The 22,609-nt window shown below is 41.9% G+C and overlaps 1 protein-coding gene and 1 long non-coding RNA gene across 4 annotated transcripts; one reads left to right on the top strand and one right to left on the bottom strand.

Annotated features, from left to right (window-relative positions):
* Positions 1 to 1,709: 1,709 nt before the first annotated feature.
* LOC143403611 (uncharacterized) lies at positions 1,710 to 14,826 on the bottom strand. Of its 3 annotated transcripts, none has more exons than XR_013091879.1 (5): positions 14,717 to 14,825; positions 13,730 to 13,809; positions 2,881 to 2,988; positions 2,537 to 2,784; positions 1,710 to 1,820 (listed from the first exon to the last, which is right to left on the bottom strand). It is a non-coding gene; the product is annotated as an uncharacterized LOC143403611 (long non-coding RNA). The 3 variants fall into 3 exon arrangements; XR_013091877.1 differs by having other exon boundaries at positions 2,537 to 2,735; positions 14,717 to 14,824; XR_013091878.1 differs by lacking the exon at positions 13,730 to 13,809 and having other exon boundaries at positions 2,537 to 2,735; positions 14,717 to 14,826.
* A 188-nt stretch (positions 14,827 to 15,014) lies between these two features.
* On the top strand, positions 15,015 to 19,040 carry Txnip (thioredoxin interacting protein). Its single transcript, XM_076861667.1, has 8 exons — positions 15,015 to 15,586; positions 16,048 to 16,120; positions 16,255 to 16,402; positions 16,511 to 16,613; positions 16,753 to 17,009; positions 17,114 to 17,270; positions 17,374 to 17,525; positions 17,659 to 19,040. Exons 1-8 carry the CDS (start codon positions 15,337 to 15,339, stop codon positions 17,692 to 17,694), a joined length of 1,176 nt encoding a protein of 391 aa, XP_076717782.1. The 5' UTR covers positions 15,015 to 15,336; the 3' UTR covers positions 17,695 to 19,040.
* The last annotated feature ends 3,569 nt before the right edge of the window (positions 19,041 to 22,609 follow it).

Genomic DNA, 22,609 nt, shown 5'->3' with positions numbered 1-22,609 from the left:
AGCTACATGGCTAATAAATAGCAGAGCCAGAAACTAAATCCAGGCAGTTAGAATCCAGAAACTTAACTTTTTCTTCTTTTTTTGCAGTAATAGGATTGAACACAGGAGTGCTCTACCACTGAGCTACATCCCCAGTTGCCCCCCAAATCCCCCCTTTTTTTTAATTTTGAGAAAGTCTTGCCAAGCTAGACTTAAACTTGTGATTGTCCTACCTCAGCCTCCCAAATTGCTGAGATTACACATCTGAGCCACTGAACCCAGCTCAGAAACTTAACTATCAACCACTACACCAAATAAGGAAACAGAACAATTAAAAATGTTGGTTGTGGAGGTGGGCAGAAAAAGAGAGCTCAGGCAGCGGAGGCCATGACAAAAGCCATTCTCTTTTTTTCATATGAATCCAAAAAAACAAGAGTTGGGAAAGGAGAAAAAGCCCAATGTGGGAGGAATCTAGTTCCTAGAAAAAGTCTGAGAAGAGAAGCCGTCATCGTGCAGGTATTCTAAGAATGGTGCTTCTCTGCACAACATTATGAAGAAGGTTACTTGTATAGTTAGTATCTTACTGAGTGACTGATCTCCTGTTCCCCCTTCAGGTCCTCTTTCATCTGGGGCCTGCCCTCAGGGATCTAAGCATGTACTCATCACTATCCTCCCCATCTTCTCTCAGTTCCATTGCCTGACAATACTTCCCTAAACACTTACCCATTGTTTACCAGAAAAGTGTCCTAACAAGTTTGCTATTTCCATTTTCCTATGCAATTCCTCATCCCCTACTCATCCTTCTCTGAGGACCTCAGACATTCCCTTAAAGCACAGATTCTGTGTTTTCTGAAATAACCTTTAGCAAATCTAGAAAACAGTCTGTTCTAATGGAAGAAAATGGGGAAGAGGGAGTACTCTATTCTGGGCTGACCCTTAATTTAGGGATGATATACACATTTTAATGCAAAACTTATTTCAAAGAACTTCTTGTATTGGAGCTCTTAATTCAAGAGTAACTGTATCCCTCAGGTATGGGAATTTCAAGTGAATTTTAAAAAATGGCATAGTCAACTGGTGAATGAGATTTTTTCATGGCACTTGTTGTGTAACACTCATCCTTCACTGAGACTTAAGCATTAGCCCTATTACCTATGAAGTATTTTAAAACAGATAGCTCAAAAAAAGCACATGAAAAGATGTTCAACATCAGTAGTCACTAGGGAAATGCAAATCCAATTAAAACTATAATGAAAAAACATTGTAAACTTAAAAATTACAATAAAAAAACTGACAATATCACATGTTGGCAAGATGTACAGCTTTCACACACTGGGGTGGGAATGTAAAATGGCACAAGCACTTCATAAAACAGTTTGGCAGTTATTTTCAAAAGGTAAGTGGAAATTTACCATAATGATCTAGACATTCCACTCCTGGGTTTTGACTCAGAAATAATGATAATGTGTGTCTGCACAAAAACTTGTACACAAATGTCCATAATAGTTTTATATGTAATGACCAAAACCTGGAAACACCCCTAATGTTCATGAACAAGTGAAGAATACACCAATTGTGATAAATCTGTACAATAGAATAATACTTGGCAATAAAATATAATAAACTCCTGAAACACACAACAACATGGATGAATCTCAAAGTAATAACACAGTGAAAGAAACCATGTAGTATTCTGTTTCTATTACTCTAGTGAGATACAAGAGACTAGATAACTTCATAAAGAAAAGAAGTTTATTTAACACAATTTTGAAGGTTCAAGGGCTTGGCACCTGCATTGGCTTGGTTCTGGTGAGGAACTTGTGGCAGAGGGCATCACAATGCTGAGAGTGCAATATGAGAGGGCAAGATCACATGGAGAGACATAGGAAGCCAGAGAGAGATTCCAGGTTGGTCTCTCTTAGAGTGATTTGCTCTAGTTAGAACTAACTCAGGTCTCAGGAAAACTACTTTAATCCCTCTTGTGGCAAAGCCCCAATAACCTAAAGACATTCCACAAGGCCCTACCTCTACAAAGTCCCACTGTTTCACCACTGCCACACTAAGGACCCAAGCCTCCAATATATGAACTCCTGGGTAAAAGCCACATCCAAACCATACAGCAAAGCCAAACCAAAACAGAGAACATGCTGTATGTTTCTATATATATAAAATCACATAAAATGCAAACTGATCAATGGGTGTTTGAAAATGAATGGAGGCTCACAGGGATCTGCAGCTGGGATGGACGCTGAAGGGTAGGATGACTACAGTCATGGTAGGGAGAACAAGCCCCCATTCCCAGCTGCCATTCAGGGATGATCACTGGGGGTCAAGCTGCCATGCTTATGACAGAAAGGTGCCCCAGGCCTGCAGGTACTTCCAGCAGGGCTTCTGCTTCCATGGAGACCAAAGCAGCTGTCAGCACCTGAGGCCACCTAATCCCCCAGAATAGGACCGCTGCCATTCAGAGCCACACATCACCCCACCAGAGCCCCAGCTGGAAGGCTCTGCCATTCAGAGCCACCCCATCATCCCCAGGGGCTCCAAGTCCGCCTACCTGCCTTCCATGGTTATGGCTGTAGGTGGGACTTGGGCTGGGACCTGCTGGGACATGGAGCCTGGTCTGCAGGAGGTTAGTGGCAGTTCCAGGAAGCCCGTCTCTATCATCTGCTGATGGGCATCACAGCCACTTCCAGCAATCTCAGCCACAGTCTGGCTTTGTCTGGGAGCTGACAGCCTCACTTCAGAGCCTGAGCCTTGAGGAGTGGCAGAGAAAGGAGGGCAATTGGGAGTGGTGTGTGGCATCTGCATGGATACAGTATGGGACAAGCCCGAAGCTCAGCTGGTGTTTGGCACCCTGCTCAGCTGTACCCATGCTCACTGCCTGGGCTGCCTACGTACCTGGCAGGAGAACCTTCAGGACTTCCCACTAGATGTCATCAAGTCAGTATCATACAGGGCACGTCCCCAGGGCCAAGTCCATTCCAGCTACATAGTTCCCCACAAGCTCTGGGGTAGGGAGAATCAAGAAGGAGCAGCTCAATAGAAATTTCAAGGCTCAGAATAGCCAGATCGGCTGCCGGTTCTTCATGGGGGAGGGGGGAGGTGAGTGGCCGCTGCCCTTTCAAATCTGACTGCATCTATCTGTACCAGCTTCCAGTGAACCCCAGCCTCTGGTCCTCTCTGACCTAACAGTGTTCAGCTGGTTTCTGGGAGTGAGGTACTAGGCCCAGCATTATTCTTAGGGGCCACCAAGCCAGAGGAGGATGTGCTTTTCTTCACAGATCATGCCCTGACTCTGGCCCTCTGGGGTTCAGAGCTCCTGCTAGATCTCAATAGTTCTCACCATGGCTTTCTGCACCTGGATCAGCTGTGGGGCTGGGATGAAGAAAATGGGTACTAGTTCTTTCCCCTGTGGGGTTTGATGACGGGCAAAAGCAGCAAGTGCTTCACCCCTGTGAACTGCAGCAGTGACACAACGAGGGGACACGGGAATGGGGGACAGCTTCTGGGGTGAGGAAGGATTCTCATCTGCTTGCCAGTGTCTTGGTTTTAAACTTTGTTCTTTTTTTTTTTTTTGGTACTGGGAATTGAACGGGGCACTGGATCACTGAGCCATATCCCCAACCCTAGTTTGTATTTTTTATTGAGAGACAGGGTCTCCCTGAAATGATTTAGCACCTCACTTTTGCTGAGGCTGACTTTGAAATTGTGATCCTCCTGCCTCAGCCTCCTGAGCTGCTGGGATTATAGGCATGCACCACCGCACCCCGATTAACTTTGCTCTTTCATAGGATTTTGGAAGAAAACTAATAAAATGCACCTAAGTTATAAAGAAGAAGAAGGGGGGGGAGAAAATGAATGGAAGGCAAAAGGAACTTTGGGGAGGGACAGAAATGTTTATTATCTTGATTGTGCAGTCATTTCACGGATAACCAATGAAGTTATACCCTTTAAATATGTATAATCTATCATATATCGAGTATATGAAAATAAAAATGTAATTTTTAAAAAATGGTAGCCCACCTTTCCTTATTCCTTTGGTAGATCAGACAGAAGGCTTAGAAAAGAAATATCTGAACACAGACTTTCTTTCTAGGAAAACAGTACAATGATAAGGCAAGGGGAAGAAAGAATATTCAATTATTTTTATATTCTCCTCTCTAGTCCTAACAGAAGGTTCATATCCTTTTCTCCAGAATGTCATTTAGAAGGTCAGAAACCATGATATCTACCAGTTAAAACACCAACCCTGTGACTTTTGTTTTTGGTACCAGGGATTGAACCCAGAGCTGCTTAAGCACTACTGAGCCACATCCCAACCCCCTTTTTTTTTTTTTTTTTTTTAAGAGAGAGAATATATATATATATATATTTTTTTTAATTTTTGGCCGTCACAACATCTTTGTTTTAGTATGTGGTGCTGAGGATTGAACCCGGGTCGCACGCATGCCAGGTGAGCGCACTACCACTTGAGCCACATCCCCAGCCCGCCAACCCCTTTTTTTAATTTGAGACAGGGCCTCTCTAAGTTGCTTCAGGCCTTGCTAAATTGCTGAGGCTGGCTTTGAACTTGCCATCCTCCTCCTACCTCCGCCTTCCAGGTCTATGGGATTACAGGCCTTCTCCACTTCCCCCAAAGGCTAACCATGTGACTCTTAATTCTGATTTTTCTACTTCATCAATAGTCAGCAGGTGGCGCTGGTTACTAAAAGTTATTTAGTACAGCACTGGGACAAGCCTCCAGAAGGATAATTAATTTCTTAAGATTATTTGAGGGCTGAGGTTGAGCACTTGCCTAGCATGTGTGAGGCACTGGGTTTGATCCCCAGCACCACATAAAAATAAATAATGATATCGTGTCCATCTACAAATAAAAAAATATTAAAAAAAGATTATTTGATACGTTGGCCGTTTGAGAGAAAGTATTAATAGGCATTTGATAGAATTGGTGCCTAGTAAACTAAATTAATTATTATAACTTCAGAAAAAACAAAGGGCTGTTCAAGACATGAAATAATCAAAATTCACTACTTGACATCACACCGAATATTATTTACACAGTGAAAATAATATGAACAGCCACTACTGGCCTAACAAAAACTATGATATAACTCCATTGGGAAGATGAGATAAGGTCAGTGGTAGAACAGTTGCCTGGCATGTAAGAGGCCCTGGACTTGACCCCTAGGATTACCAAAAAAAAAAAAAAAAATTAAAGAAAAAAAGAAATGTTAAAATTTCAGTCTATAATCAAAATATGGTAGATATGTCCAATATTCCTATTTTTTTTTTTTTTAAAGAGGATGGCATAGGTCCGCAATCCCAACTACTCAGGAGTTGAGGCACGAAAATCCCAAGTTCCACGTCAGCCTAAACAATTTAGCAAGGCCCTAAGGCACCTAGCAAGACCCTGTTTCAAAAAAAAAAAAAAAAGAAAGAAAAGTTTTTACTTTGAAATATGAAGCAAACACCAAATGAAAAAGCTGAAAGAGAGGTTACTTCTCTATAAGGCATCTCAATCAAATCACTAACCATCATTATCAAATTCAGATAAAATGTCTGAACAAGGGGGGAAAAGCTGAACAAACTAGAGGAGAATCTCAGTAGAAGAGTTTGAGAACTGCATTGTTTATAAACACTTAACATTGTGTAATTTTTTATTACTTTATATTATTTTGATAAAAAAGGGGGTGAGGCATTTCTACCTTGGTCTGAACTTTTCTCTTTAATGTTTTTGTTTGTTCGTTTGTTTAAGTGCTGGGGATCAAACTCAGGGCCTCTCACAACTGCTCTACCACTGAGTGGCATCCCTGATCCTCCCCTTAACTTCTTAAACTTATGTCTACCTCCACCATTTCTCAGATCAACCAAACACCTCCCTCCCCACTTCACCCAGCTCTTCATACTTTCATGGCAAGTTCCTTCCCTCATTTCTTCTTAAGGAAACAGAGATAATATCCATGGCCCAGCAATTACAATTCTAAAAACCAGTGCCAGAAAACTACCAGAACTAAGGAAGGGGAAAAAGGCAGAACATTAGAAAATAAAAGGCGTTTCTCAATTTTTTTGCCTAATTCCAAACCAAGTTATTCATCATCTGCACAACAATTAGTAGGAAGGAATACATTCCATATGTTTCCTGAGATAAACCTGGTTATAAATGGAGGGTGGGCTTTGAGAAAGCGAAAGAGAAATCAGGAAGGACAACTAGATTCTGCTTCTACCATCAAAGCTATTGTGGAATCATTCTCTGCTATTGGTTCATGGAATGATTTCCCCAACCCCAACCCCAACCCAAAATGGGAAATGAACTCAGGGGTAGGCAAGTGCTCTCCCACTGAGCTACATCCCTGAATCCCCAGCCCTCTTCTTTTTTTCTTTTCTTTTTTTTTTTTTTTTAATAACAAGCATGAATAGGGACAGGAAAAGGGAAAGGGGACGCTCTCAAGGGAGAGGGTGGGTCTTCTCAGAAAGAAAAGGGACCTCCCCGGCCCTTTGTAAATTTTATTTTGAAACTGCTCTTGTTAAGGCATAAGACTAGACTAGAACCAACATTTTTAATATATATTTTTCTAGCTATACATGGACATAATATCTTTGTTTTGTTTATTTATTTTTATGTGGTGCTGAGGGTCAAACCCAGTGCCTCACATTTGTGAGGCAAGTCCTCTGCCACTGAGCCACAACTCCAGCCCCAGAACAAATGTCTTTAATAGCAAGGGTTTCATGTGGTTTGTCTTTGATACAGAACTTCTATTCCTACTGTTAAATAACTATTTAAGTCATATCTATCTATCTATCTATCTATATATATATATTTTTTTTTAAATTAGGTTAATAAGTCTCTCCATCCTGCCCTCCCACCTCATCTCACTCCAGCCCAAAACTGAAAGGCTCTTTGCTAAAACTACAGCCTCTGAAACAGAAAGTTTCTGTCATGGTTTTATTTTCTTTATGGGGCAATGTACTGCCCTCTATCTATCACAACCAAGCCTATAGCCTGGGGTGAATACCAACAGGGTTGGAGGAAAACCACCATCAGGATGAGCAAGGGGGTAGGCTCTATAACTAACACATTAGCTGGTCAAACTAAAAATAATTTTATTGATTAATTTTGACATTTCTTTAGAATTTTTGAAGCCCCTAAATTATGCCAGGTCATAAGACAAAGATCCTATCTTTGAAGAGTTCAGTTTAATGTGAAGAAACAGGTAAACACAAGACAAAATGATCAACATCAATGATAAACAGAAGTGTGTACAACATGCTGTCAGAATACAAAGAAGGTGGGAATTATATGTGCTTGAAGAAATCACAGAAAGCTTTACAAAAGAGAGGATCCCCCCACCCCCGCAAGAATCAGAAATGCACTAGTGGAAAGATCTTTGAACCATAAGTCAGATAGGATTTTGTTCAAGCTGCGTGAGTCACTGAAGCATTTGCATTTCTTTCTGCAAACTATCTTGGTCCCTTAGTGAGAATCAAATATTTGTGCAATTGCTTTATAACTGAGAAAAAGAGAGTAAACAAAGAAAGTACTGTAGATTTGTTATTCTGGATTTTTTTTAAAAAAATAGAAAGCTGTTTTAATATATAGTTTCTTTCTCTCAGTTATGAGTACTATATTTCCTTCATCAGTATCTTCTTGTAATTAAGAATCATCTTTACCAGTCTTCAGAAAAGCTTGTATGTTTGAGAAAATTCTTGGACAAAGGATCTTGACAGTACATTAAACCACCCACTGAGTGGCAGGGCTGAGCCAACTGGATTCCTAAACTGATGGAGAAAGAATTTCTCAGAAAAGGGGAAGTTGGGCTGAGTACGCAATGTCCCTCACACTTATAAACATCAACACAGTCCAATTTCCCTTCTAGAAAAACAAACCCTCTTCTCTTACTGCCCCTTAACTCTGATACATAATTGGGCAATTGGCTTTGAAAAGAACTGGTTATACATGTTACGGTATAGTAGAAGGAACTGAAACTGGGGTTTAAATCCCAACACTGACACAAAACAATTCTAGGTTCTGAGTTAGTGACATACTGTACTCCAAAGACACCTATTAATTCAATGTATATTTACTCTGGGAAATGTACTTTAATAGGTGCTAGAACACAAAAATAAAAAGGACATAGTTCCTACTCTCTAGGAATTCATTGTCTAGAAAGAAAATGCAACTTATATGTAAGTGCTATATGAGAAATATAAATAACATGCTATGAAATATTCAAAAAAGGTTGAATCAGCCAGACACTGTGGTACACACCTCTAATGCCACTGACTCAGGAAGCTGAGACCAGAGTATCACAAGTTCATGCCATTAGACAACATGGATTGGACCCGAGTAACTTAGTGAGACCCTGGCTCAAAATTAAAAATTAAAAGGGGGAGTGCTGGGGTCGTGGCTCAGCAGTAGAGCGCTTACCTAGCATGTGCGAGGCCCTGGGTTCGATCCTTAGCACCACATAAAAATAAATAAATAAAATAAGGTATTTAAAAAAATTTAAAAAGGCTAGAAATATAGCTCAGTGGCAAAGTGCCCCTGGGTTCAATACCCAATACCAAAAAAGAGAGAAAAGAAGGAGAGAATGCAATCATATTTAGTTGTGAAATAAAAGATTAAAAGACCGGGAATCAAGATTTGACAGAGGGGCTAGGGTTGTGGTTCAGCGGTAAACATTTGTCTAGCATGTGTGAGGCACTGGGTTCAGTTCTCAGCACCACATAAAAATAAATAACAACTAATAAAAAATAAATAACCGGGGCTGGGGATGTGGCTCAAGCGGTACGCTAGCCTGGCATGCGTGCGGCCCGGTTCGATCCTCAGCACCACATACAAACAAAGATGTTGTGTCCGCCGAGAACTAAGAAATAAATAATAAAATTCTCTCTCTCTCCCCCCCCCCCCACTCTCTCTCAAAAAAAAATTTTAAAAATAAATAAATAAATAAATAACCAACAACTAATAAAATATTAAAAAAAAAAAAAAAAAGATTTGGGACTGAGATTATGGCTCAGTGGTAGAGTGCTTGCCTAGCACGTGTGGGGCCCTGGTCGATCCTCAGCACCATATAAAAATAAATAAACAAAAGAATTTGTCCATCTACAACTTAAAAAAAAAAAGATTTGATGGAGGAAAAGTCATTTGGCTATCTTCAGAAGCAGGTATAGGATTTCTAAAAGCAGAGCTGTGGAAGGAAGGACAGGTATTCCAGGAAGAGAGAAAAGAATAAGCAAAGACACAAAGACAGAGAAGAATATATTAGGGGAATACTCAGTACTCAGGTTTGGCTGAGGTATAGGGTACATACATGAGGAAGTAGTAGAAAATGAGGCTGGAAATTTTGGTTGAGGTCATTTTGTGAAGGCTTTAAATGCCAGGTTGAAGCATTTGAATAGGATTCAGTAAGTAAGGGATTTTGTGGTATCACAGGAGCAGACAGGAATAAAATTGTGTTAGACTAATCTAGGTATAGTCTATAGATTATAACAGAAAGATGAGTCAAAAGCTATTAAGGTAATCTAGAGGTGGGCGCAGTGGTACATGCCTATAATCCCAGCAGTCTGGGAGGCTGAGGCAAGAGGATCACAAGTTCAAAGCCAACCTCAGCAATTTAGTGAGGTCCTAAGCAACTCAGATCCTGTCTCAAAATAAAAAAATTAAATTAATAAAAAGGGCTGGGGATGTGGCTCAGTGATTGAGAGCTCCTGGGTTAAATTCTTGGTATCAAAAAGGAAAAAAAAAAAGATAATCTAAGCAAAAGTAATAAAGAGTAGTGATTGTAGAATAAGAAACAGGAGATGGATTCTAGAAAGACCTCCTCTACAAGAAATTGAGGGCTGGGGATGTGGCTCAAGCGATAGCGCGCTCGCCTGGCATGTGTACGGCCCAGGTTCAATCCTCAGCACCACAAACAAAGATGTTGTATCCGCCAAAAAATAAACATTAAAAAAAATTCTCTCTTAAAAAAAAAAAAGAAAGAAATTGGCAGTTGATTGGGTGGGCAAATATCAAAGAGGATGGAATCAAAGGCAATTTCTGGATTTTAACTTGATGACTAGGGGAATTCTATTTTTTTTTCTTAAAGGAAAAGAAATGAGTTTGAGGACAGGGGAAATATTTGTGAATTAATTACTGGACACATTGAATTTGAGATGCTAGCTGGAACTTTGGAAACAGGCTAAAGATATAGTATATATTTTAATGTTATTTATACACAGTGATGGGTAAAATGAAGAGCAAAACTTAAAAAAAAAAAGAAAAGGGGAGGACTAAGGAGAAGCCCTTGAGAAAAGCTAGGAGGAGGAGGAAGAGGTGAAGGAGGGAGAGGAAGGAGAAGAGTAGAAGAGGAAGGAGAAAACTGCTAGCACAGAAGGAAAGCATGAAGTACAAAAGCAAAGATGTCTGTCTAAATTTTTAAAAGATGGTAGTTTTCAAATTATATAGGAGTAAAAGAGAACAAGGCAAAAAAAAAAAAAAAAAAAAAAAAACCTCCAAAGTTTGGAGAAAACCTTTTAGGGGTAACAGAAGCCAGAGTATAAAAAATAAGTTTAGTCACCAGAGAAAGCTGGTATAGGTTATTCTCGTAGAAATTTGACAATAGTTGACACCATCTCATATGCCTGTAATCCTAGCCTCTGAAGCTGAGGCAGGAGGTGCCCAAGTTCAAAGCCTCAGTAACTTAGCAAGAACATTTCTCAAAATAAAACACAGACCCTTCTGAAGATACAGATCCGTGGAAAGCAACCCTGAATTCAACCATTGTCCCCTGCCCCACACAACCCAAAAGAACCTCAATTAAATCTGAAATGTGGACTTCCAAGTGAGGTATTTTTAATACAATAGACCTGCTTTACTAGTCCTAATTTCAGTTACCCACCAACAACCATGCTGTGGTCTGAAATAAGTACAGTCACTGGTCAATAGTAGCCTAATGCTGTGGTTATTGTGCCTCTGTCATTCACCCCACTTCTTCTCAATCATTTAAGCATTGTATCATCTCATCATTACAAGAATGGTGAGTGCTAGCACCATAAGGTATTTTGAAACAGAGAAATATTACTTTCATGTAACTTTTGTCACAGTATATTATCATTCTAATTGTTCTATGTATGATTATTGTTAATCTCTTACTTTACCTAATTTTTTTATTAAACTTTATCATAGGTATGTATAAGGAAAAAAACAATATATATGGGGTTCAGTATGATCTAGTTTGGCATCCACTTGGGTACTGCAGTATATTCCCCCTGAATATGGGGAACTACTATAATTAAAGATAAATTTAAACATCAAAGAGCACTCACAAGGCATCCCAGAGACAAGAATTCTAGTTCTAAGAATCCAGGCTGGCATGGTGGTACACACCTGTAATCCCAATCGCTTAGGAGGCTAAGGCAGGAGGACCTCAAGTTCAAAGCCAGCCTTAGCAACACGGAGGTGCTAAGCAATTCACTGAGATACTGTCTCTAAATAAAATACAAAATAGGACTGGAGATGTGGCTCAGTGGTAAAGTGCCCCTGAGACTAATCCCCGCTACTCAAAAAATAAAAATAAAAAAATCAATCCTGGGTTTGGAGAGTAGCTCCACCAGATGTTAGCTGTATCCTAAAACAAGTTACTTAACCAAAAAAAGGGAAATGATTTTAAAAACAAAAACAATCTACTAAAATCCCCATTCTCTGAGTCTTGCCCTGAATCCTTTATAAAACCATATGAAGATCAAACAAGATACTACATGTCAAACCACTGACAGCCAGGACAACACATTAAAAAGAACATAAATGAGGTTGGAGTTGTAGCTCAGTGGTGGAGCACTTGCCTAGCATGTGTGAGATACTGGATTCAATTCTCAGCACCACATAAAATAAAGATCCATCGACAACTAAAAAAATATTAAAAAAAAAAAAAAAGGAACATAGAACATACTTTAACTGAACAGACCTGGGTTCAAGATCTTACTCTACTTACAAAATCTGCGACCTCAGGCAAATTACTTCACCATTCTGAGCCTGAATAAATTTATACGGAGTCACAGGGTTATTGTGAGAGTTAAATGAAATAACCTAACCTTAAATATTTTCTGGAACAAAATGATAATTTATAAATAATATTGACATAAATAGATAAAGAACTGGGTTCTTTATTGGTGCTCAAAAATGACAATTACTTAAAGTCACTTTTTACTCTAAGATGCTATACAATTATTAGTGTATTCTTATTTATCTATGATTTGGGGCCATATACACAGTTATAATTTTCAATCCCACATTTTCATTCAAAACTTACTTGAAAGTATGTAAGGATAAAGAAAAGTTTAGGAGTGGAGGTGACAGAAGTGATTAAAAGGACAAAGGAAGGGATTTCTTTTGCTTTGGGAACTCAGTCTTTAGAGTCCTAAATGTTTGTCAGGCCAGAGGTTAAAGAGAAGAGAAGGCAATCACGGCCTTGTTTCTATCTGTCAAAAGGCACTATCCTCCCTGAACACTTTGGCTCTGTCATCTACAGTAAGGAAGGGGCAGGTAAAATATGACCTAACTTAAAAACTATGGACTGAGCCCTACTTTTATGTTCCTCCTGGGTCTGTCCTTTTCTTCAAACTCTACTCTAGTGTTCCTACCCTGTCTTTAAGGTAGAAATTTACAAGATATTTTTCTTTGACTCAAAAACTGAAAAAGAAGAATTAGGAGACAGATTTCTATCAGAATACCAGGTTATAAGGTGAAAGGTTATAAACAACTATATCCAGGAGGCCTCTATTTCAGAACATGCCTTGGCTACAGGCCTGGTAGGCAGGCAGCTGCTGCTGCCAAAGATAAACAGTTTTTTGGCATCCAAGGAAACCCAGGCATAACACAGAGCAAACAAGTGGTCTACACTGAGCTCCATAAAATGGGAACATAAGAAAAAACTAGAACCCAAAGTAGAAACTTAGGAGAGAACTGTTAAAGGATTTTTAGAAACTCAAAAATTCACTACTTCATAGATGTCCCCAAATAAATAAACATCAGGTTTTTTTCCCCTTTTAAGATGTCTCAATCTAAACTACTCTAATCTATTACTAGCTACCTTCCCTCCAAAATTACATAGTAGTGTATACCTGGTACAGTGGTGTATACCTGTAATCCCAGCAATTTAGGAAGCTGAGGCAGGAGGATCCTAAATGCAAGGACAGCCTGAGCAATTTAATGAGACCCTGTCTCAAAATGGAAAATAAAAAGGGCTGGAGATATAGTTCAGTAGAAGACAGCCTCTGAATTTAATCCCCAATGTCTATATAAATAAACAAATAGATCACTTTAGTGAGAGCCCTACCTTTCCTGCTCATAATAATATTGTTTATCAACTGAAAATACCTCAAGCCTTGCTGGTTAACTGTCTAGAACAAGGTGCCACCGCCAACCCACACCACGGATCAACATATTCCTGGAATTGGGTGCTGCATGTGTTTTCCAACAGATTCTGAGCTTGCTTAATATTAGGGTTGAGTTGTAACTTGTGAGCCTTAGGCTATCAACCCTGGTAGGGTGTATGAGGAAGGAAGAGGGATTCTTAATAGCAATGAATAGCCTTTTTTTTCCCTGCTAAGAAGGTAGAACTTTTAAGTACTTTTTATTTACGTCACCATCTCAAGTGTAGGGACAGCAAAAGGAATGAAGTAATAACCTCCTGACAACCCAGGACAGATAAGGAAAGAATCTAGGAATTAAAGCCAAGTGAGTTAGAGCCAGTGTGGCTGTACACACCTGTAATCCCAATTACTTGGGAGGCTGAGACAGCTGAATCACAAGGTTAAAGCCAGTGTGGGCAACTTGGCCTTGATACCCTGTCTCAAAACAAAAAACGAAAACGTGGGGGTTGGGGATGTAGCCCAATGGTAAACACTTTCCCTACCCCCATTTCAGCCCCTCATAGCTGAAAACTAGAACACAAAATTGCTGAGGTGGGGATGGGCCTCAGCTGCAACGTGTTCACCCTTCATGCGCTGAAGCCCTGGGTTCAGTCCCCAGCACTGTGAAAAGACAGGGGGAAGAAGAGCGAGAGAGAGCAGAAAGGGGATTCGGATCCTCTCTCTGCAGACCAGTTTCCTTATCACATTTAGGAAAACGTTCTCGCAGCACTGTCGGCTGGCTGACGCCCACTCAGGAGCAGAGGCCCTTGTGGCTGGAACAGTGCTCTGTGACCCTACCTTCTCTTTCCTTCGGGATTTCGGTTCAGCTTGGGGGGCGGGGGGCAGGGGAGATGTCCCTTCACACAGGTGGATGGCGTGTTTCCCAGGAGACCCAACCCGAAGGCTGAGAGGGTGGGACACACGCACACGGGCCACCGCGCACTCGCTGAAGCGGGCGGGGAAGGGCAGGAAGGCCGGAGACGGGGGCAAGGGCGAGGCTTCCTTTCCCTCATTAAAGCCCCTTCTCTTTCCTTCCTGGAGAAGCGGGAGGGAGAGGTCACGCCTCCGAGGGAGGCCCTGGGCTAAGCGGGGGACACCGTGTCCCCGACTTCTCAGGCACACGCGGGGACAACAACAGGATGCGGGCGCTCCTGGCCGTTTCCGTCCCTCGGTTCTCGGGGGGGGGGGCCGCGGGGCGCAAGCCCGCTGTCCGGGGGGCCGGGGGCTCAGGTGCGGCAGGCCTCCTGGGGACCGGCCGCACAACAGGCCTCCCCGTGCTCCGGGAGCCAGGGTGGGCGAGCCGGGCACAGCGGCCGCCTCTCACAGGCACACTCCCCTTTACCTGGAGAAACAGAAACAGCGCCCCGAGCCCGGGCGCCCCGAGGGCCGCGCGGCTCCTGGGCGCGCCTCCCAGGCCGGCTTCCCCCGCCCCCGCGGGCGGCGCACTCGCCCCACCACCGCTCCCCCCCCGCAGCAGCACGCCGTGTCCACGCGCCGCCGGGCCTGGCTGATTGGCCGAGCTCCCGGTAAACAAGGAGCCGGCAGCCAATGGGAGGGCTGTGCACGAGGGCAGCACGAGCCTCCGGGCTCGCGCTCGCGTGGCCCCGCGGGCTCGCGCCCCTATATAAAGCCGTTTCCGGCTCGTGCTGCAAACTCCTCGGGGTTCCTGGTGCGCTCTCCGACAGCCTCCTGCCGCGCTCGGGAGCTCCTCCTCGGCAGCTGGAGGAAAGGAAGGAGGGAGTTGGCACTGCCAGCAACTTGAGAATTTTAGGCACCTTTTCGAGAACTTAAAAATCCCTTTGTGGGCTTCTTTAAATTTTGTTTTTAAAGCCCAACCTGCTAAGGACACCCCCATTCCTTAGGAAGACTGAAATTTCCTGTAAAGTGCCCTATTGGATCTAGGGTCTTTTTATTTTGCCCTCTTCCCTTCGTTTTTGACACTTGAGCCAACTCAGCCCAATCATGGTGATGTTCAAGAAGATCAAGTCTTTTGAAGTGCTCTTTAACGACCCTGAAAAAGTGTACGGCAGTGGGGAGAAGGTGACTGGCCGGGTGACGGTGGAAGTGTGTGAAGTGACTCGAGTCAAAGCCGTCCGGATCCTGGCTTGCGGAGTGGCAAAAGTCCTCTGGATGCAGGGATCCCAGCAATGCAAACAGACCTTGGACTACCTCCGCTACGAAGACACACTTCTCTTGGAAGACCAGCCCACAGGTAGATGGCCCAGTTCTTTGTTGGAGGGTGAAAGCTGATTAGAGATTGCAAAGGAATTCATATTAAATTTTTTAAGTTGCTCCGTTTGAGTGGTTTGAATTAAGTATTGCTTTTTCTGTTTAAGTTTCAATTTGCAAACGTGTTCCTACCCTCCAAAAGGGGTGATCTGTACAATCTCTTACGTGTTGGGTCCTAAAGATGTTCATGAGGGATCTGAATACATAGATTGTTCATTCTTTGATTCCTGGGGTAACCATCCTGGGTGAGCTTTTCAGCATTGCAGAGCTTTGCAACTTTCTTTGCAAGAAAATGCATCAGAATCTTTCACTTAAGATTGTAAGGGATGAAAATGGGGGTGTTAAAATATCCTTGCATGCTGCCCAAGCATTCCTCATCACACAAACGCTTTTTAAGTGTAACAAGAAACCTAATGGAACTTTGCTTTCTTTCTCTTTCTTCAGGTGAGAATGAGATGGTGATCATGAGACCTGGGAACAAATATGAGTACAAATTCGGCTTTGAGCTTCCTCAAGGGTAGGTATCAGTTAAATGCATTTTGGACTCTCCATGTCTTAAAAGAAAAAAAAAAAATCTCTTTCTTGTGATCACTTACTGTTCTTGGAGAGCATTTTAAAATTGTTTCCTTTTTTTGTTTTGTTTTGACTTAGGCCTCTGGGGACATCTTTCAAAGGAAAATATGGTTGTGTAGATTACTGGGTGAAGGCTTTCCTTGATCGCCCCAGCCAGCCAACTCAAGAGACAAAGAAAAACTTTGAAGTGATGGATCTAGTGGATGTCAATACCCCTGATTTAATGGTGAGGTTCATTTTTAATATTCTATTCTCCTTGGTCACAGGATGGTAAATTAGGTATCTTAGGCATTACATTGAATCACTTCAGAACACTTTTTCCCTTTGTACATAGGCACCCGTGTCTGCTAAAAAGGAGAAAAAAGTTTCCTGCATGTTCATTCCTGATGGGCGAGTGTCTGTTTCTGCTCGAATTGACAGAAAAGGATTCTGTGAAGGTAAAAACCTAATTTTAAAATGGTGGACAAATATAACAAGAAATGTGGGTTTGGGTCTGAGAACTTGGGATGGAGCAAAGGAGATATCATTAACTGTACTGAGTATCAATTAATATGTTTTTGTCTTTTTCATTGCTAGGGGATGACATTTCCATCCATGCTGACTTTGAGAATACTTGTTCCCGCATTGTAGTCCCCAAAGCGGCCATTGTGGCCCGCCACACTTACCTTGCTAATGGCCAGACCAAGGTGCTGACTCAGAAGTTGTCATCGGTCAGAGGCAATCATATTATCTCAGGAGCATGTGCATCATGGCGTGGCAAGAGCCTTCGGGTGCAAAAGATCAGGCCATCCATCCTGGGCTGCAACATCCTTCGAGTTGAATATTTCTTACTGGTGAGTGGGTGGGGGGTAGCTCTACCATGGTAATTGCTCATCTGTCACAACAGTGGTGTTCTCTCCAGACTTCTCATCTAACATACTGTCATCTTTCTTTCTAGATCTATGTTAGTGTTCCAGGCTCCAAGAAAGTCATCCTTGACCTACCCCTGGTAATCGGCAGCAGGTCAGGTCTAAGCAGCAGGACATCGAGCATGGCCAGCCAAACCAGCTCTGAAATGAGTTGGGTTGATTTAAACATCCCTGATACCCCAGAAGGTGAGCCACACCTGATGTCTTTTCTTCCCTCTGGCCTTGTAAGTTTGTGATGATATGGGCATTTCTTGGCTAGGCTTCTTATTCCCCTATTTTCTCTTTATAGCTCCTCCTTGCTACATGGATATCATTCCTGAAGATCACAGATTGGAGAGCCCTACAACTCCTCTGCTAGATGATGTAGATGGCTCTCAAGACAGCCCTATCTTTATGTATGCTCCTGAGTTCCAGTTCATGCCACCACCCACATACACTGAGGTGAGAATTGTCATTTTCACTGTTAACATTTGTCCTAAGCCTTCCATAGGAAGTTGACTTGGAGAGATTGCTAAATAGATTCTTGTTCTAGTTCTTACCCAAATTAAAATAGCCTCTTCTTTCTTCCTCTCAGGTGGATCCTTGCATCCTCAACAACAATGTGCAGTGAGCATGTGGGAGAAAAGAAGCAGCGGGACCTACTTGTTCCTTTCCACCTCTCTTCCTGGACTCTCACTTTTTTAGAGACTAAACAGTCTCTACAGTGAGGTGTGGATCCACCCCAGCCTCTGACTCCCCAAAGTAGGAGGTGATCAGCAGGCAATCTTCAGGCCTCAAATGGTGCGAACTCGTCCTCCACCAGCGCCAATGTTGTGATATGGGAGTGTTTGCTAGATGGGCTTGGAAAAATTCAGGCCGATCCGATTTTTCAGATCTCCTTGAAAACTGAGGCATTTTCAGTAGTTTTGAGTTCCGAGATAGAAATGGCCTTATGGTATGGTCTTCCCAAGGTTTATCGAAGGGAGTTACAGATTTATAACAACTTCAAATCTTGAACTGCTGTTCCACATGGAACCAGAGCCAAATTCGCACAGTAGGAAAAGGAAAACCATGGCCAAAACTTGGGGAAAAGAAAGTTCTTAAAACTGGTGTTCTCTGTTTTGTACCCTTATAAACGAAAAACTCTCCAGGGCTGAATTGGTTTGGGTTTCAGAGAGGTGCTTCCTCCCCATGAATTATAGGAAAACTGCTTTGAGGTGTCTTTGCTTAAAATGAACTTTAACTTTGCTTAAAGCAGTAGTAACTGTGCCCCACCAAAGGTCTTAAAAGCCATTGTTAGAGCCTGTTGCACTGGTGTTCTCCTGTTGAAATGTATTCATGCAGGAGAATCTGTTTTTCTTTTTATACGACTCCTTGGAATTGATTCTGAGGTGATGTTCTTAGCACTTTAGTTCCTGTCAGGTTTTGTTTTTTTGTTTTTGTTTGTTTTCTCTCTGTCTCAAATGTAAGCTACTGGTCTACTATGTCTTTAGGGGTAAGCATAATGACACACTCAAAAAAAGTGTTAGTATTATTACTTTTGAGACTTTGTCCCAGTGTTTGGACTCACGTGATCCTGACACTCTAATCGTATGAACGAGTTGCTGCTCTCAGCCTTGCTCACTGTGACTAAACTTGGAGGGACTCTGCATCTCGAGCCCCAGGACTGTGATGAGAGCCTCCTGACACTGCCATGCGCAGCTCAGGCAAGTCAGCCCCTCACTGCAGCCACTAGCACTTGGCCAGTCACCCTCAGCCACAGCACCTTGTCCAGCTGTCCTGTGTCAGAGCACTGAGCTCCACCCTCTTCTGAGAATTACTGCAGCCAGAAACTGTGGGCTAAAGGTGATTTCAGTTTTTTGTATTTTAATTGTGTATCTTTTTGTATGATAAAAACTATATTTTGTACTTAACCAGATATATTTTCACCCCAGAGGGGGTATTCTTTGTTTAAAAAAAATAAAGTTTTTAATTGCAGATTTTTTTCTTGTCTCTTGTCTGTTGAGGTGGCATTGGAAAGTTGTTAGAAAAAAGGTATTCCTAAAGAAACTTCTCTTCCTCACAATTCATACTACTAAAAACATTGTGGAAAGAACATTCCCTATTCTAAAAAACATAGAGTACAGGTAGGAGGGAAGCAGGAAGGGATTTGAGCTAGTTTAGTCTGTTTTCCAATTCACTAAAGAACTGCAGTGGAATCTTCTGTTGTCTAGGCTAGTTTTTCACATCCATAGGTAACCATAAAATTCCTCCACTTTTGGAGTACATGAATTTTAAACAGAAAGGAGATTTGAAAGGGAAGGGATGAGGTTCGCTTTTTCATAGTTTACTTTGCATGACAGAAGTTCTTCCCAGTATAAATGTAGTTTACATGCTCATAAAGAAAAACCTTTATTCAAAACTTTAGAGTTGAAGACCTATGAGTATCACACTCTTTGGAAGCAGCTATCTTGCTAGCACAGTTCTTATCCAAGCACATACTCATAACTCAGAAAATGTTTGCTAAATTTTAACCCCACCCTTAGAATGTTTCAGTAATTCCTATTTATTTCACATGTTTTTAATAATAGATTAAATTTCATCCCTAATTGAAATGATTTTTATTATTCTCAAAGGAATGACAGGTGAAACAGATGGCAGAGGTCAATACACAGTACTTCTGATTTTTTTGGTTCATTTAAATCTTAAGACAGATTCATTTTTTAATGTTTTTTTTAGTTGTTAGTGGAACTTTATTTTATTTATTTATACACGGCCCCAGATTCAGTCTTGGTCCATACTTGGAGGTTGGCTTTTCTTTGGATCTCCACACACCAATTCCAAATAGGTTCCTAGAAGTTCTGTATTAAAATCTGGATTGTGGCGTGCTCACCTAGCATGTGCGAGGCTCTGGGTTCAATCCTTAGCACCACATAAAAATAAAGGTATTGTGTCCAACTACAACTAAAAATATATATATATAAAAATAAAGCTATTGGGGTTGGGGTTGTGGCTCAGCGGTAGAATACTCGCCTTCTACATGCAGGGCTCTGGATTTGATCCTCAGCACCACGTAAAAAAAAAAATAAATGAAATAGAGGTATTGGGTCTAACTAAAATAAATAAATATGTTTTAAAAGGTATTAAAAATAATGTGAATTGAATAGAAAATGAAATTGAAAAAAGATTTTTTTCACTTCAATCTTTTTTTTTTTTTTTAATCTTTCATTCTCCATAGCTCTTTTGCTTTCTTCTCTTGGCTTTTGAAACAGGATTGAACTGAGGATGCTTTACCTCTGAGCTATACCCCAGCCCTATTTGTGTGTGTGTGTGTGTGTGTGTGTGTGTGTGTGTGTGTGTCTGGTCTCTTTAAGGCTGGCTTGAACTTTCGGTCCTCCTGACATAACCTCCTGAATCTGGGTTTGCAGATGAATGCCACCTTTCCTGGCTAGCCGTCTGTTTTTCATTACCCTTGTGTCAATCTAGAGCTCTCCCTGTTGTCATGGTGACTCTCACCTGAACTCCTCTCCCTCTTTTTCACCAGTTTAAAAATTTAGTGGCTCCTCCCCTTTTGAATCTGTGACCAGGAAACTAGGTCAAAGTTGATGGAAAAGTTTTTTCTGCAGCTTGTTTTCCAGGGACTAGGAGGGTGGAGCAAGGACTAGAGCCTACCAGAGAGCAAGACAAAGGGACAAAGAGGCCCAGGAGCTCAAAGGCAAGCGGCTTGTGCACACAGTCTGGCTACTGGTGCAGAGAAGCAGCTTGTGCACACAGTCTGGCTACAGGCAGGGAGAAGTTAGACAATCTACACCCAAGGCCTGTTAGAGATTGGGTCCTGAAAGGGCCAGAACATATGCATCTCCTCCTGATACCCTAAAATCCCTAATTCAGCACTGTCTTAAAGAATTCTCTATATGATGGACATGTTCTGCATCTGTGTTGTCCAGTATAGCCACTAGCCACACATGGCAATTGAACTCTGAAATATGGCTACTGTGGCAATGATCTGAATTTAAATTTTTTTTTTTTTTTTTTTTTAATATAGCTTCATGTGACTAGTGACTCTATATTCAGCAGCACAGCAAAATCTGAGGAAGGAAGTAGCTAGAACTGCTCCCTTAGCGGAAACCCTCCCTCCCTTACAGCACAAAGGCCCCTCTGTACTTCCTTTGGCCTGCTCTGTACAATTTCTACCTCAGCCAGAAGGTTTTCTGCAGGGGGTAACCTGGACACTTCCCTGGGTGTCAGCCCAGCATTGGAATGGGTGGTTAGTCTGGCTCTTCCCATGTTCTCTCACATGCTGTTTATTTGTTTCAGCAGTGAGTGAACTCAGGGGTGGTCAACCATTGAGCTATGCCCTCAGCACACAAATCCCCACCCCTGTGTTTTGTTTGGGGTGGTGGGGGGTGCCAGAGATTGAACTCAGTCCCATCTTCTTTTGAGATAGGGTCTTACTAAGTTGTTGAGACAGGCCACTGTGTCCAGCTCTGCCTTCCAATTTTTTAAAGAGTTGTAACCTGCACATACAGCCATTAGACGAGATCTAGTTCTGAATATTATGTATTCATTAGGTCCAGTCTAGTATAGGAAGATCTGAGAAAAGTCAGAAAGAAAATTATCTAAAGTAAGAAAACAGCTAAAGAAATGAAAATTGTAAGAAAGAAGCACGTACTTCCTAACCAGGGTCTTTGTCTACCATGGCTACTTTGAACAAATTGGAAATACAAGAATCTAATTTGGGTTGGGGCACTGAGGAGGCAAAGTGTGGAGAGAGGATGTGACTAAGGATATGGTCAGTAAAAACCAGAAGTTGATTTTGTGGAGTAGGGTGAAGAAGAGGGTCTTTTCACAATTCTTTCAATAGTCTACAGACCCCTCCTAGAATTCTTTCCCTGGACCACATCGAGGTGATAGAATGCATAAAGTAGATATGGAATACTGTACTGATTCTCCAAAGGCCCCAGTCCCTGTCCTAAAAACCCATGACCACAATAGTTATAAAATGGGAGATCAAAAGATTTTTCTGTTCTCCATCCACCTCCATTTTCTTTTTCTTTTTTTTTTTTTGTGGGGGGGAGTGGGTGGGGTACTGGGGATTGAACTCAGGGGCACTCAACCACTGAACCACATCCCCAGCCCTATTTTGTATTTTATTTAGAGACAGGGTCTCACTGAGTTGCTTAGTGCCTGGCCATTGCTGAGGCTGGCTTTGAACTCGTGATCCTCCTGCCTCAGCCTCCCAAGCTGCTGGGATGACAGGCAAGCGCCAACACCCCGCTCCACTTCCATTTCCTAAACTGAAAGTTTCCTCTCAGTGATGGCTACAGATCCAGGGTTGCAGGTCCTGGTCCAATAGGTGAGTCTAGAACCTGGAAAAGATTCAGGGATTAGGCCTCCTATGCTCTTCAGAAGAAATAGTAGGTAAGCATGTGGACCCTAGAGCCAAACTTTCTAAAATCAAATTCTGCTTCTACCACTTAACCAGCTTTGTGACCTTAAGCACCTTGTTAACCTCTCTATGCTGCAGTTCATTTGTAAAATGGGGGGTTAAATAACCATGTTTACCT

Source organism: Callospermophilus lateralis, chromosome 7 (genome assembly GCF_048772815.1).
Source record: "Callospermophilus lateralis isolate mCalLat2 chromosome 7, mCalLat2.hap1, whole genome shotgun sequence".
NCBI classification, from domain to species: Eukaryota; Metazoa; Chordata; class Mammalia; order Rodentia; family Sciuridae; genus Callospermophilus; species Callospermophilus lateralis.
This window is presented reverse-complemented; position numbering and strand designations above follow the sequence as displayed.